Source organism: Apteryx mantelli, chromosome 25, assembly GCF_036417845.1.
Source record: "Apteryx mantelli isolate bAptMan1 chromosome 25, bAptMan1.hap1, whole genome shotgun sequence".
Lineage (NCBI taxonomy): Eukaryota > Metazoa > Chordata > Aves > Apterygiformes > Apterygidae > Apteryx > Apteryx mantelli.
The window spans coordinates 6273735-6287691 of record NC_090002.1 but is presented as its reverse complement, the minus strand read 5'-3'; the positions used below and the strand labels follow the sequence as shown (position 1 = coordinate 6287691).

The window sequence follows — 13957 nt, the reverse complement described above, 5'->3', positions numbered from 1 at the left end:
AAATGCATTTAACCAACCTGCAACAGAAAGAAAAACTACCTGGAGCCTTTAACATGCTTTTGTCATCCCTGCTAATGACACTCTAGTTTCATTTTCTGCTACAGACAAATATAACCAGACCAAAAAAAGGGTGATTTACAGGCTGCACTGGCACAGACGCATTACAAAATGGTCTTCCCTTGTTATGAAATGGCTCTATCAATATACAGTGGATTCATTTTCCATCTGGCTCCAAATTATAGATGGAAAATGATGTCCGGCAGGACTGATGCAATTCAGGACAGCTTAAAAATTCTGGCAAGAGAATGCAAGAAGGCTGATGAAACGCTTGATTGTTTTCTCCTATTCTGTGCATAGTGCTTCACTGTTAGCAAAGTTTGCAGACTTACTCGTTTACTTGAGTCTTAACAAAAATCCACTGTTTCTACAAATGTAATTCAAGACTAGTCTGCAGTAGGGTTTTAATGATTTAACTCTGCACAGCTACACCTTGATTTAAGGATCATGGTTTGCCAGGTTCTTCTGCAACTGACAGCGCCTGGTTCACATGTCGAAAGCTAGCACCACTGCTAACGGCACTTACCGCAGCGATTCTCCACACCGATGGTATCATTTCTTTTGCCAACCTATAGTCAGCAGGACTAACACATGCAGAAAACTAGTTGAGAGGTATTGATTTTAAGCAACCTATTGCAGACTTTTCCAAAATAGGAAAGTTACATCATGACAGATTCTCAAACTGGAAGAGATTAAGTGCATCCAGTAGTGTCCTACAACCGGGCATCTCAGAAGACAGCAAAATTTCTGAATAAGGCAACAGGTTACTGCTTTGCTAGGGCTATTTCCCTCTCCCTAAGGCTCAAAGTTAGGACTGTTTAAGAGGATAGCCAAGCAACCTATGAAGGCTATATCCACTATTCACACTACTGGTTTAAAATCGGTCATCTGCAAAATGCTAGTTTCCTGTATCTCATGCTTGTAAAAAGCATCCTAACACATATATAGTAATGGCAGCTTCGCTACAGCTGCCTAACTAAATTCAGTTAGCAATTTAAATACAGCTAGCCACGGCAGTACAGAATATATACCTCTTTTCTAGGTAGAAGAATGCAGTATATGGATCTGACCACAGTAAGGAAAAAACCTAGTAAAAGATGAGCCGCTCCTAATATAAGCAAGACCTTTTATCTACTTCTAGACAGGAAAACAAATGTTTCTCTTCTAACATACATAATACTGAACTAAATAAATACAGTTTTAGGCAGGTGACATCTGAGTTAAGCTTTGTATTCACTTGTGTTAGATAAACCTACAACTTCTTATACAAAAAGCTTCTTTAACAGGAGCAACAGCATCGGACAGTTTTGCCTTGTATTCTGTTCCACCATTTCCTGCAAAATCACTCATAAAAGCTAACAGGAAAAAAAATGTATTTCACCAATGTATAAAACCTTATCCCTTTAGATTTGAACATGCTATTTGCTCTCTCAGTCTTTCTTCTTCAGCAATTATATCTTACTTGGTTTCAAATGCACACCAATTCCTACGTCTGCACTACAGAAGCGAAGCAGTTCAATTCTAAGCTACACAAAAAAGCATAAGAACAACAGTATCTCTGAGAAGACTCAAATCCCCAACCCAAGGACCTGCAGCAATCGGCACTGCTGAACAGAAAGAAATCACCCACGTTTCCTACGGTAACGCTGGAGCAAACCCTCTGCCAAGAACCCACCCTGCAACACCCCAGCTCCTTACTTACTGGCGGCTCATATGTTCTCAGTGCTACCAACACCGATATCCTGAAATCCTTCTTTAATAGAGGGGAAACACTAAGTCACAGCAAAGCTTCGGAGTTTAAACTGTTTGTGTGGCAATGGTCACTCCTCCAAAACCCAGATGTCTGATTCATGTAAATATTTCAGTTTAAAAGTCCCTCTCTTCCCCGCCGCCCCCGATTCATGAAAGTTTGCATATAAAAATCTGTATGGTAACAACTAGCATTATTTTAAGCCTCCTATTTCCAGCAAACACAACCAAATCTCTCTCTCCAAATTTCTGGTTCAGCTTCCTTTTTCAGGAATAGCCCAATAGAACAGGGGCAGTTTTATAAACCCTCGATGCTCCACGGTTAAGTACGCTCCTGCCATTCACCTGCCACATATCCCTTATGCGGGCAGAAAGGAATTAACTTCTAAGTTTTCTAAAGCACCTGAATAGGTATTTAACCACATGCACGTGAATTCCAGTGTCCAGAAGACCTTGGATTAGGGCCCAAACATAAATTTACAATAACTGGGGATAAAGTGTCTCCTTTGGATACGTCAGTGCCCCGCAGGTGCCTTGCTAATGAGCCCCATATACAAATACCTGAGTCCCTCTGAGCTCTGATGCCTACGCACAGCGCTGCAGAGGCGTTATCACATTTGGCCTGGGAACGTTACCCTTTATAGTTCAAATCTTAAATCAATATATTCTGTTGCTCTTAATGCTTCTCTCCAAGATACCTGGATTGCTCAGAGATGGCTCCAAATGCAATTTCACAGAACGACAGGATTAAATTCTTACTGCTTAAATTAATGGTAAAAAATATATAATTTTAAATGTAAATATAATCTGGGGAGGCATGAAACTATTTTTATCCTGACTCACGCCAGTGATAAAGTGTTTGTGTATAGTGACATAAGTTTTAAAGTCTGAACATTACATAATACCTGATTATATTAATGAAAGATACATTAAGAGACTTCTTAAACCATCCAACACAACAAAATCAAGTTGTCACTAATTTGCTAAGTAACACGTTTGTTCCGTCCATAAGCACGACGTACCACGAGCACTCAGTATTACTTTTGCTTTGGGGGTAAGTTTTTAGCTCTTTAAGGTCCAATCATCTGACCTGTGTCTGCTACAAAGCACCTGTAAAACAAATCAGGTACCACCATCAATAAAGCACCTGTAGCCTGTTAAGGAGGAAGGGGGAATACAAGGAAAAAGCAGCAGCCTCTAATCATTAGCTGCATATTGTCCCACACAGGTGAGACAAGTTATTAGCATTTAGTCCTATTAAAACTCCACACAGGATGGTCAAGAGCAAGGTAGGTTGGTGCACTTTCAACACATTTGAGCACTACCCTATTTGCTTTCAGTAGAGCAACTCCCCTGTGCAGACCCCCTTGAGGTCAGGATCAGTATATTAAGAACGAGCATATTTTGAAATACACAACAGGTTCAATGAGTGGATTATTTTATAGCAGAATATCACTGGAGAGAATATTCAAAATAAAATAAAATTCCTCTCCTCACTTAGTGAGCCTTTAGTTCCCTACCGAACTTGCTCAATGTTTCATCCACAACACAAAGCACTTACTCACTTTGACTCTTATTTTAGAAAGGCTGCGAGCAGCTTAAAACTCCACCTTCCTTCTCTGGAAAGGATCCCAACAAGTAACTGCTAACTCATTCCTGGCTCATCTGCTACAACTCTAACTGCCATTCATTTTTAACCAATTACATGGCAGCAGCTTGAGAAAACTAACAACAGAAGGCAGATTTTTGAAAGCTGAACACTGTTACTGCAGCTATTCACTGAAGACATCTCAGGATAACAAAGCGTCAAGAAAAACAGGGAAATTGTTTAATGAAATGCAGTTAAAGTTGAAAGTGTCCCGTCTTGGAAAAAGGCTTCCTCTATACTACAGTCAGGAGTTCAGTGCTTATAAATGTACCTGAACAAGCTCTGTTGTACCTACACATCTCTCTGCCCCTGTTTCGAGGCCTGAAGGTAGGCTGAACCATGGGGATGGGGAGGGCACTGGCTGCAGCTGGGCCATACTGGTGCGAGATGTGGTCCTAGCAGCAGCAGCACCGAGCAACAAGCTTCATAACCCAACACAGGAGTCAGGACAGACCTTTAACTAACTTTGGTATGAGACGGGATGGCACAGGACACCTGCCAGGGTAATTATCTGGCATCCCCACCAGGCACTGCTGTATCTCACCGCAACAGCCGTCAGGGCAAGCAGCTTGAAGCTAACCGAGCTGAACCTACAGCTATCCTGTCCAGCGGCGGGTCTGGGACGCTTCCCCATGAGCCGAGGCACGAGCTAAGCGGAGACTAGCAGCGCTGTCAGTAGAAACGATTGTCCGAATTCTCTAAATGAAGCAAACAGGTTGTTTAATACACATTAAAACACAGACAGTAACAAAAAGCAAAACAAACATAAGGCCTAGGTTAAAGAGCGGGGCAGCATTAGCAAACTCCACAAGTAATAATACAGTAATCCTGCACCAAAGTAAACAGAAGAGTTTTATTTAGCACAATTGCAGCTCTTCAGGAAAGCACATCTCGATTTATTTTTGGAGAGGCAGGAGTGGGGGCTAAAACTTCAGCTGGATAAAGCCAATCATAAGTGCTACGTCTATGTCAGCAGAGGACTCGATACCTTATTTTTAAGGGCTGAAAAACATCTTGCTCCAGATTTCAAAATAACTAAGGCTTACTATGGTACATTGGCAAGACACCTCTTGCTTTGTTTACATGGCTGGATAAACATTTTACACGTCAAGCATATAAATAACTAAGACTTTCTAGGAATATTGCATTACATTATGTGACTAATATTCTTTCACAAAAATATTTGGCTAGTATCATATGTTTCAACAAAATTAGCCAGCAACTCTAGCCATATTTTGTGGATGTTTAAAAAAAGGGAAAATTCTACAAAAACTACAAAATTGAAAAGGCAGAGACGATGCCTATTTCAACACACATAACGAGGTGCTCGTGCAGTGGAAAGGTGCCCATTTGGTCTCCAAACAGGGCTGCTCTTGGAAGTGGAAAGTTCTAAAATTGAAGTGTGTTTCAGAACAGTCCACTCCAGCTAACTTTTAATTTGGCACTGGTCAAAATTACAGCCTGTTTTGAAAGTGTTTATCTCAAAGACAACAACTGAAAGAAAGGCTAGGATTTTTTTTTTTTCTTTTAATTAAAGAAACCGTCTCCAAAGTTGGTCCTTATGAGGAACATTCTGCTCTTCTGCTGAATAACCAGAGGGATTCACACAAATTAGCATATTTCAGTATCAGAGCTTATATATGATTGTGAGAGATCTTTAATAAGAAGATAGGTCTTACAGCAGAGCCTGCTAATTAAGGGGGGCTAGTAATGTATAAAGAAGCTCTCGCTAACCCTCGGATCGATTCAATCCAGAGCAGAAGGGACTAAAAACTTGATGTTTTAGAACTCTTACAGAGACCACACGAAATGAGTTTGATAGTTTCGGTCTGGATGTCAACTAGGCACTGGCACTTTACAGGAAACCACCATCACCAAGTGACCTCTCGGTGGGTAAATTCGGAGTCAAACTCAGAGTTACGGGCAGGAAGGCTCCTTCCAGCCCCTTCCGTGGGACACAGCGGGGCCAGTGCCAGGGTGTTGGGATGCCAATTGCCAGGGCTCCAACTCTTACAGGGGATAAGTAAAGCCTTTAAGCCCCAGAGCTGTCAGCCTGGCTGGACCGAAGTCACAAGAGGTTTGTTTTGAATTGTTATTTTGAATTCAACTGTGAGAGTCTCCTAATTAAAGATAACACTGAGCGTCTGCAACACACATGGTGAAAGACTGGAGAACAGTCCGTTTTCTGCACTGATAATGGTTTCATCTTTCAGAAATGCAATAGATCCCCTCCACTAGTGACGAAGGGGTATTTCCCATGGTTGTCTGCAACACCTTTAGAACAGTTTTGGAACAACAGAGCAAAGCGAGGACAGCTACAGATACACTTTAGCCCTGGCACATTAATGATTTTTCTGGAAAACAACTGAGTTTCAAAAACAGCTTTGAAGAGCAGTGGCTCACCCCGCGATCTTGGCGAAGAACATTTTGTAATAGCAACATCAGGCGGACAGGGTACCACTTAAATATAGCACAGCTCTAATACACTAAGCTCTCCGCAGCTTTATAATTAACAGTAAACAGAAATCCAGTTCCCCCCTTGCTCCGTCCAATACTGGATGACACGCATAACGGACTGGTTTCACTTCGGTATCTCACATAGCACACTTGACGCTAACCGTCTCAACGCCAGCTGTTTATCACCGCTCGAGTCTGACAGCAAAGCTGCACGTAAAAGCACTTTCTCACTGTCAACTATGTTAATTTAGGCCTTTTTGACTGCACGACATCATACGGCTCCGGGATGGGACTACCATCTCCAGCAGGCAGGGAGCAGTGACGCAAGGCTGAGTCAAAGCAACCTTTTCAAACCACTCTGCAGCAGCCTGAACAGCATGTCTGACCTCAGCCTTACGTGCACATTTGAAAATACACAGGCTGCCACAGGGAACAGGGCAGACACACGGCGGGGACCCCGATACAGGATCGGAAACATCAACTCTTCTGGGAGGTGATAATGAGAAAGCTCCTATCCTACCCGATGTTCATAAATGCCCAAGAAATTTGCACAGCCAATATTTTTCTCCATTAGTACAGCATCAAAATCAATGCCTCAAATAATACTAAAAAAATAAGGTTTTGAATTGCTGTGCAGTACTGCTTAGCCCAGAGATAAGCAGTATTAAGGGTAAAATCTGAAACCTGTCTAGTCCAAAATTACTCAGACATTAGCTAATTAACACACCATAAGTTTCTATGGACCCCACAGAAACTGTGGAGATTAACAAAAACGGTGCTTTGCAAGGAACCAGTTCCCCGACAACCCTAGAAGCTTTGAGCTTTTGAACTGCTTTGTTTTAAAACTAAATCATTTAACAAATGTACTTGAATCACCTGATTTGAAGATGACTGAATCATCTTATGATTCTCCATACATGCAACCTGGCCTATCTGAAAGGAAAAGGAACAGAGTCAATACTGTAGAAAACATCTTTTAGAAGAAAAAAGATCACGCTCACGTGTGTATTACAGAAATTATACTGATGTAGCAAATGGTCAAGCCATAACAGCAAATCTATACTTACTGGAATTTAATAAACTGTATGTTTCTTTCCCATTCTTTAGTTGGCCTCCTAAATAAGGTTACAACAAATGAGGCAAACAACAACTGACAAGAAATTCCAAAAACTCCAAGACATGTAGTAAGTCTTTATCATCTTATTTGTATAGAAGTTTACAGTAGCAAAGACCTTTTATCTCCTGAGCCTGTATCAGCCACTAACACCCGAAGGCAGCCTTATCAAAAAGCATTGGTCTGCAAGAAGGTTTTCAAATGCCTGCTAAAACATTCATATCAATGGATTAGGGAACTCATTCATAACTATTAATTGCTACAGTAGATAATGTTCCCGGCTGTAGTAACCTCTGCAGTGGCTAGAGGTTACATAATACCATGATTTTTAATCTGCTCACCCAGAGGAAGAAATTAGTCAGCTTCCACAAAGGTTAAAGCTTCCTTATTCTCCATTTTCCTCCTTCATTTGTCCCAGTTATGTAGATCTAGCAGATGACATCAACCACACAAACTGGGAGAGACTTGTAAAACTCATCCCTTTCATTCGCAGTCCTACTAGGAAATCCTAGAAACTGAAAGTGCTACAGCCATTGCTACAAAGCAGCTCAGAACAGTCGCTCTCCTCCTGCCTTTCCCCCCATTCTCCTCCTCTGCAGACTTTTCACTCCGGTTATGTTAAGGTATCAAAACATACTGAGCAAGAATTGCAGTCGCTCAAGCCACAAAGCAGATGCGCTTCCCTACAAATACCACTTTTAAAAAATAATGTCAGTGATTATTAAACTGAGAAAATCTGCTGTAGTTGGGGTGCGTCCTTAATCGAGACGGTTAATAGGACAATCTAAAACATAACATGGACTCGCAGATTAATGTCAGGAAATGTGGCCAGCTGTCATCCCAGGAGAGTGGAGCCACTGGGCTGGGATCCAAAAAATCCAGCTACGCTTTCTGACCTGGAATTACTTTTACCAAGGAAACCCTTCATCTATAAAATACGGCCTCGCTATTTTCGCATGCCTGATCTTTCAAAGCTACGCAACCAAAACTTTACTTACAAAGATTATCACCGGACAGCAGCGAAAACTAGTTGTTATATATCATTTCTTATTGCAGTCACAAGAGCAAGCTGTCACCGGACTCGCACGTTCTTGCATTTCTCTGCTGTTATGCGCGTGAGGCACATGGTTCTGTTCTGCTACTTTTATGGCTGCCGAGCTGTGCTTCCTTCTGAAAAGCCTCTCCTCTGATTCAATGGAATAAATGACGGCAGCTCAATGCACAGGTCAAGGACACAGCGCTACTTTATGAGGGCTTATTGGCAACTGCATTCGTTGTGCAGTTCTTACAACACATGCTTTTGCCAATGAAAATAACCCGTTTCAATCCATATAATTTCCGTGCATCAGTTACAAACGCAGGCCTAACATGCAACTACGCTCATTGCTGTTTTGATCCAATTTCACTCGCCCTTTTTTGCTTCTTTCATCTATTTTGCTATTGTGTCCCACACGTTTTTATTCTCAGAATAAACTGCTGACTAGTTTTCCAGTCACTCTGACTGTGGGATACTTCTGACCTGTTCCAATTTAGAGCTCACAACCGAACCACAGCTGTACGGATATTACTATATTTGCTCATTTAGTAGCAAAATCAATGGAATGACTGAGCATTCCCACAACCGGTAGCAATCAAGGGATTAGTACCACTTTTAACAGCTACACATAACAATACCCTTGAGGGTTTTTTGAGGGCAAAAGCCAGAGAAAAAACAATCCCACAGTCATTACATAAGAAATCACTGAATGCTGAACTTCAGTGACTACAGCCGGTGTTCAATGCCTCTTCTGAGACTTACAGCCATTGGTTTTGCTTCTGAATTTCATGCCCACCCTCATGAAACAGCAGCCTCATTAAAAGTCCTCTATTACGGGCTCTGAAAAGTGAATACATGGGCCAGAAATATGGTCCCTATTCAGGTCAAGGTTCTGCTTCATCAAAAGAGAACGAATCAGGACCACAAATTAGAATTTCAACAAGAGAGGGGAGGAGAAACTCTGTCATGAATGCTGATGAAATCAGACCTAGGGAAGGCAAGTCCTAGGATTTCTGCTGCCTTCAGCATCTGTAATTATTTCCTTGTAATAGACTCACACACCCATGTAAAAGCCCACTTTACTCTGCCTTTGCAGTTCTGCTACATTACAACCCAGGCTGTTTTGGTCAACAGTCCTGCAAATGAATTGCAGTTCTCACAGCTGCTGCAAATTAATTCCATTCACCAGGTGCCATGTGTCCCAAGCAAACTAGGTTGGGATTAAAAAACAACATTTTTTCCCCCCCACTATTTCTAGGCCTGAGACTACAGGGCACATTCCTAAATTCTGGCCTGTTGTTATAACACCCTTCTCTGGGAAGCTGCACATCCTTTGACCCTGCAAACCATTGCTCCTTGGCCTCACATCACACACACACATCCCAGAGCTCCATCTCGGCTGTGGCCCCCAGAGCCTCTCTTTTTGCCCGTGGTAGGAAAGGCAGGGTGCCAGGCTTCGCAACAGGGATCAGCCCCGAGAATTTCTCATCTCAGAAAATAGCATTTTGGATATTCCCATTGCTCATGTGCATTCATGCGTGCTGCAGGCTGGATGCAGTCCCTCCCATAGGTCCTCCTTACACGCAGCAGCGGTTGCCTTCCCTTCCCCCAGGATAAAACAGCCTTAAGCATGTCCTGTTTATCCCAAAGCACTGAGGTCTGGATTTGTCTAATCTGAGCTGCCTAGATTACGAGTCTTAGCTTCGCTGTACAGACACCAGTAAGAAATAAGCATCCGAAGGCAATTCAGCTCTTCAGAATGCAAATGGGATCAATCTGGGCTATGGAAGCTGTAATTCAGGGATTTTTCAGAACTGGGAGGCTATTGAGTAGGTAACTCGTACAGCAGGGCTGTCCAAGGCAACAACAGCTAGCTAGGAGAGACTGCGCAGGAACAGGCTATTTCAGGAGCTCCACAAATGCCTTTCACAAGTTAATTGACTATTGAGGTGGCCTGTGACCATGCAGTGACTTTCCTAACAGCATTGCAACTTCATGATGCAATTATTAATACAGTACCACTGTTTCCAATTGCTTTGCCAATATTCCATTATGGTCACAGCTTTTGGCAAAAGGAGGCTAAGGTTTAGTTAACTGTTGTACAGTACTGAAGTCTTGCATGAAATTTATTACAAAGGGTGAAGTATTATTTACCTTTCTCTATACCCAGATTTTCTACTTACAGGTTTTTCAGGCATATCAGGTGTAATTAGAAGCATTATTTTTAAATGACCTTATACTCTGCTTCCTTTGATTATGCTGTTAAACCCTGAGCTAAACACTTGGCTGCCTGTGATGGATACATGTAATGAGTTCAAGTTGAGGTCAAGTGACAAACACATCCTAGCATGCCCCAAACTTTGCATTGAAAGCATCAGCTAAAGCTAGACACAGTTGTTACTTTTCATGACCTGTAAAGACAGACTGGATTGCCATGAAAAAAAAATATTACCCTATCCTTCACAGAAAACCAAAAGCAGGTGGTTAGGGAACCTCTCAGATTCTGAAGAGGCAAGACTGAACATGCTAAAGATGTTAGAAAGACATGGCAAGAAATTGAAGAAAGACTACAGTTATTATCAACTCAAATAAGAAGGTTTCCCAATCCTGATGGTTAAAAACAAGGTTGGGGCCAGGAAATGAAGATTATTGCTGCATACAGGTCAGGTAAGGCTAACTGTAGTGCACAGAAAAAGCAAAGTGTTTTATATTCATTCATTTTATACTCCACATATCCAAACTTGGCCACATTAATGATGATCTTAGATTATATGTTTTTTAGCAAAATTATGATCAATGATGCAGATGAGGCTTTTTTTTTTTTTTTTTTTTTTGAGGCTCTGGGCTTAGTATATTGCCTTCCACTCAGAACTGTCATAAAACAATTCCAGAGAAAAACCTAACACTTTCCCTGCTTGCAGTTACATGCAATCTACACCAAACAGCCCAAATGTGTTTGCCAAAACTTGCTTCTCATCACTGTTGAGTAGTGCATAAACAACAACTTTGGTCCTTTTGACTCCAGCTTCTCCCAAGTAGACACCTGTGGCTTGTCTGAGCCCACTGAAGTCCACCCAACTTCATACAGAACAACTACAAAAGAGAAAGTTTCAAAAAACAAATCTACATGGTGAATTCCTACCCAGAAAGGTCATTCTTTTCAAGCTCCAAACAGAAAACATCCACTTCAACACTAGCAGCAGAAGACAGTACTGAAAGAGATAAAAAATCATTTCACATGCTGCAGATCAGGTAAGTCTGTCTTAAAACACACATCAGTTTAGCTAACTCAGCACACACCTACATCTATTAAAGCATGACCTACTTCAACCTGTTGTTAATTGCTTTAAGATAAGCTGAAATAAGTCTGTGCATAGTCTTCCCCACAGGTTTCACTGATAACTAGTGTAACCATAAAACTGCTCATTTCAACTATTAGAGACTCTCTAATGTGGATGTTATAGAAAATATAGTTAGGCCAGTGTAAGCAATTGCCATACAGGCTGTTTTGCAAAAGAGCGCTTTTTAGTGATGTAAGTACATACCAGCTGTAAATGGTATCAGTCTGTTTATTTTACTAAAAAGATGACCATTTCCCTAAATAAAATTGTTCCACTGGTACTAAAGGCATGTGCAAATCCAGTCTGAAGAATAACAACTAACAACGCTTTTAAACAAGAGCAGCTTTGCCTACAGGCTAACCCACAGTTTTCGAATCCCGCAGTCAGTCCCCTTTTTGGAAGCCTACATCACTAAAAATGCTTCCACGAACCAAGGGCAGAAATATTTGCAACCCACAAATGCAGGTGATTCCCAGCAGCGCAGTCTCACAGACCAGGCACAGAGGTGAAGCAGGACACACCTTGAAAGTGCAAACCGCCTGGTTCTCATTACCAATCTCCTTCCAATTAACAGCTCATGATTGCCAGGAATGCCAGCAAGGACTGTGACTTTGAGAGGAGGATGAGAAGCACATAGGAAGTACCAGTGACTTTTCCGCCTTAAGCTTTAACCTACTGCTACAACCGGCCTTGGTTTTACAACAACCCTGGCAAAGTCACTCAAAACATTCTCCGTACAAATAGGTGCGCACAACCTCCCAGGATGATCAGCATTATTACTACCCCTTTCCTGAGCAGTTTAAGGTCACTGAGAAGGCAGCGCAGAGAGGAGGCTCAGAGACAGCAGGAAGTCACAATGCAGAAAGGTGCCCGCAAGCAGGGGCAGACTAAGATCTCGCTTATTCCTCCTGCCAAGGGGAAAATCCCACAGCCCCTAGAAGCTCCTGCTCCCTTTCAAGGTGGGGCAGGAAGGAGGGACGAAAGGGAAAGGAAGGCAGACTCGAGCCTTGAGACACGCTCGATAATGACAACGCACAAGCCTACAACCCCAGGGTGCGTGTAGGGGGGCAGCGGGACGCAGCCCCCCTAACAGCGGGGCAGTTTTCCCTTACAGGGGCTCACGGGCAGCAGTCGCGCACCACAGAGCCCTGCAGAAAGAGGGACCGTGGGGCAGATGCGGGGACGCGGCACGAGCCCCACAGGCCCTCAGGGGTAACAGCCCCAGCCCCCCCTTGCCCCCCAAGCACACACAGGGCAGGGGGAGGCATCCGGAGCCCCTCAGACCACCGGCCCCCGACGTGCCCCCCATGCCAGAGAGCAGCAGAGGCCCCCGCAGCCCCCCTTCGAAATGCCCACGGGGCGGGGGGTGGGGGGAAGGACCCCTCCGGCCCCCCTAAAACACACAGAGGACAGCGGAGGCCCCTTGGCCCCTTCGACACCCCCCCAACGCCCACAGGGAGCAGGGAACGCCCCCCCCCCCCGGCTCCATTCCTCCCCCTCCACGGGGGGGACGGAGGCCTCCCCGACCCATTAGCTTCCCTCAAAGCACACGGGGGCAGGGAGCGTCCCCTCAGCCCCACGGGCCCCCCCCAAAATGGCCGCGGGGGGGGGGCAGAGAAGGCTCCACAGGGCCCAAAATGGCCACGGAGGGCAGGGAAGACCCCCCCCCCCAGGCCCCCAAACGGCCGCGGAGGGCAGGGAAGGCCCCCGAAGCCCCCCCCAGGCCCCGAGGGCAGGCAGCGCCCCGCAGCCCCCCGACGCCGCGGGGGGGGAGGACAGGGCCCCCCCCGCCCACCTTTGAGGCCTCGCTCACCGCGTCCCCGGCGACGCCGCTGCTTCCGGCGGGCGGAGGGCGGGGTCCCGCCGACAAGCCCCGCCCCCTCCCCGCCGCGCCCCGATTGGCCCCGCGAGCAGGGGCGGCTAGCCAATGAGAGCCGAGGGATCGGGAGGGGTGGGGAGACGGCGGGGTGGGCGGGGAGGTGGGCGGGGCAGGAGGGGACGAGGGGGCGGGGACAGCAATGCGGGGACACAGCTGGGCGCACCCTCGTGTGCCCGCCTGTGCGCGCAGTCCTGTGCACACCTGCCGCCGCGCACCTTCAGTGCACACCCTCCTGTGCACACTCCCTCCTGTGCACACTCCCTCCTGTGCACACCTTCTAATGCACGACAGTGCATGCGCTCCTGTGCGCACCCTCCCGCGCACACCTCCCCTGCACACCCTCCTGCGCACACCTTGCTGCGCGCACCCTTCTTCACACAGCCCTGCGCAGCCGCATTGCCAACCCCAGCCCCTCCACGTGAACGTCCACGTCGCACCTAGGCAGCCCAGGTGGCCCCCAGGTGCCAAGGCCCTGCTCCAAGAGCCGCTTTCCACTCCGGGCATGGGGACGCTTCAGTTTCTGAGCTGTTTCGGGGGCTTTGCAGGGGTGTGGTGACAACAGCTGCTCCCTCTCGCCTGGGGGGGCCGCAGGGACTGAGGGGACCCCGCAGCCAGAGCACGCATGGTCGTTCCTGGGCCAGTGTGGGCTGGCAGCCCTGGCTGGCACATGTGGAAG

At 45.3% G+C, this 13957-nt stretch overlaps 1 protein-coding gene across 13 annotated transcripts in view; it reads right to left on the bottom strand.

Annotated features, from left to right (window-relative positions):
• KCTD20 (potassium channel tetramerization domain containing 20) overlaps nt 1-13253 on the bottom strand; it is a 46709-nt gene extending 33456 nt beyond the window's left edge. For 6 of the 13 annotated variants that reach the window (XR_010886328.1, XR_010886326.1, XR_010886327.1 and 3 more), the window contains exon 1: nt 3950-3987. Coding sequence is in view for 4 of the 13 variants with exons in the window: in XM_013942586.2 (XP_013798040.2) it covers nt 3950-3972 (23 nt within the window). In the remaining 9 variants the exon portion in view is untranslated. The other 7 variants (XM_067310589.1, XM_067310587.1, XM_067310591.1 and 4 more) reach the window with 6 other exon arrangements.
• Between the last annotated feature and the right edge of the window lie 704 nt (nt 13254-13957).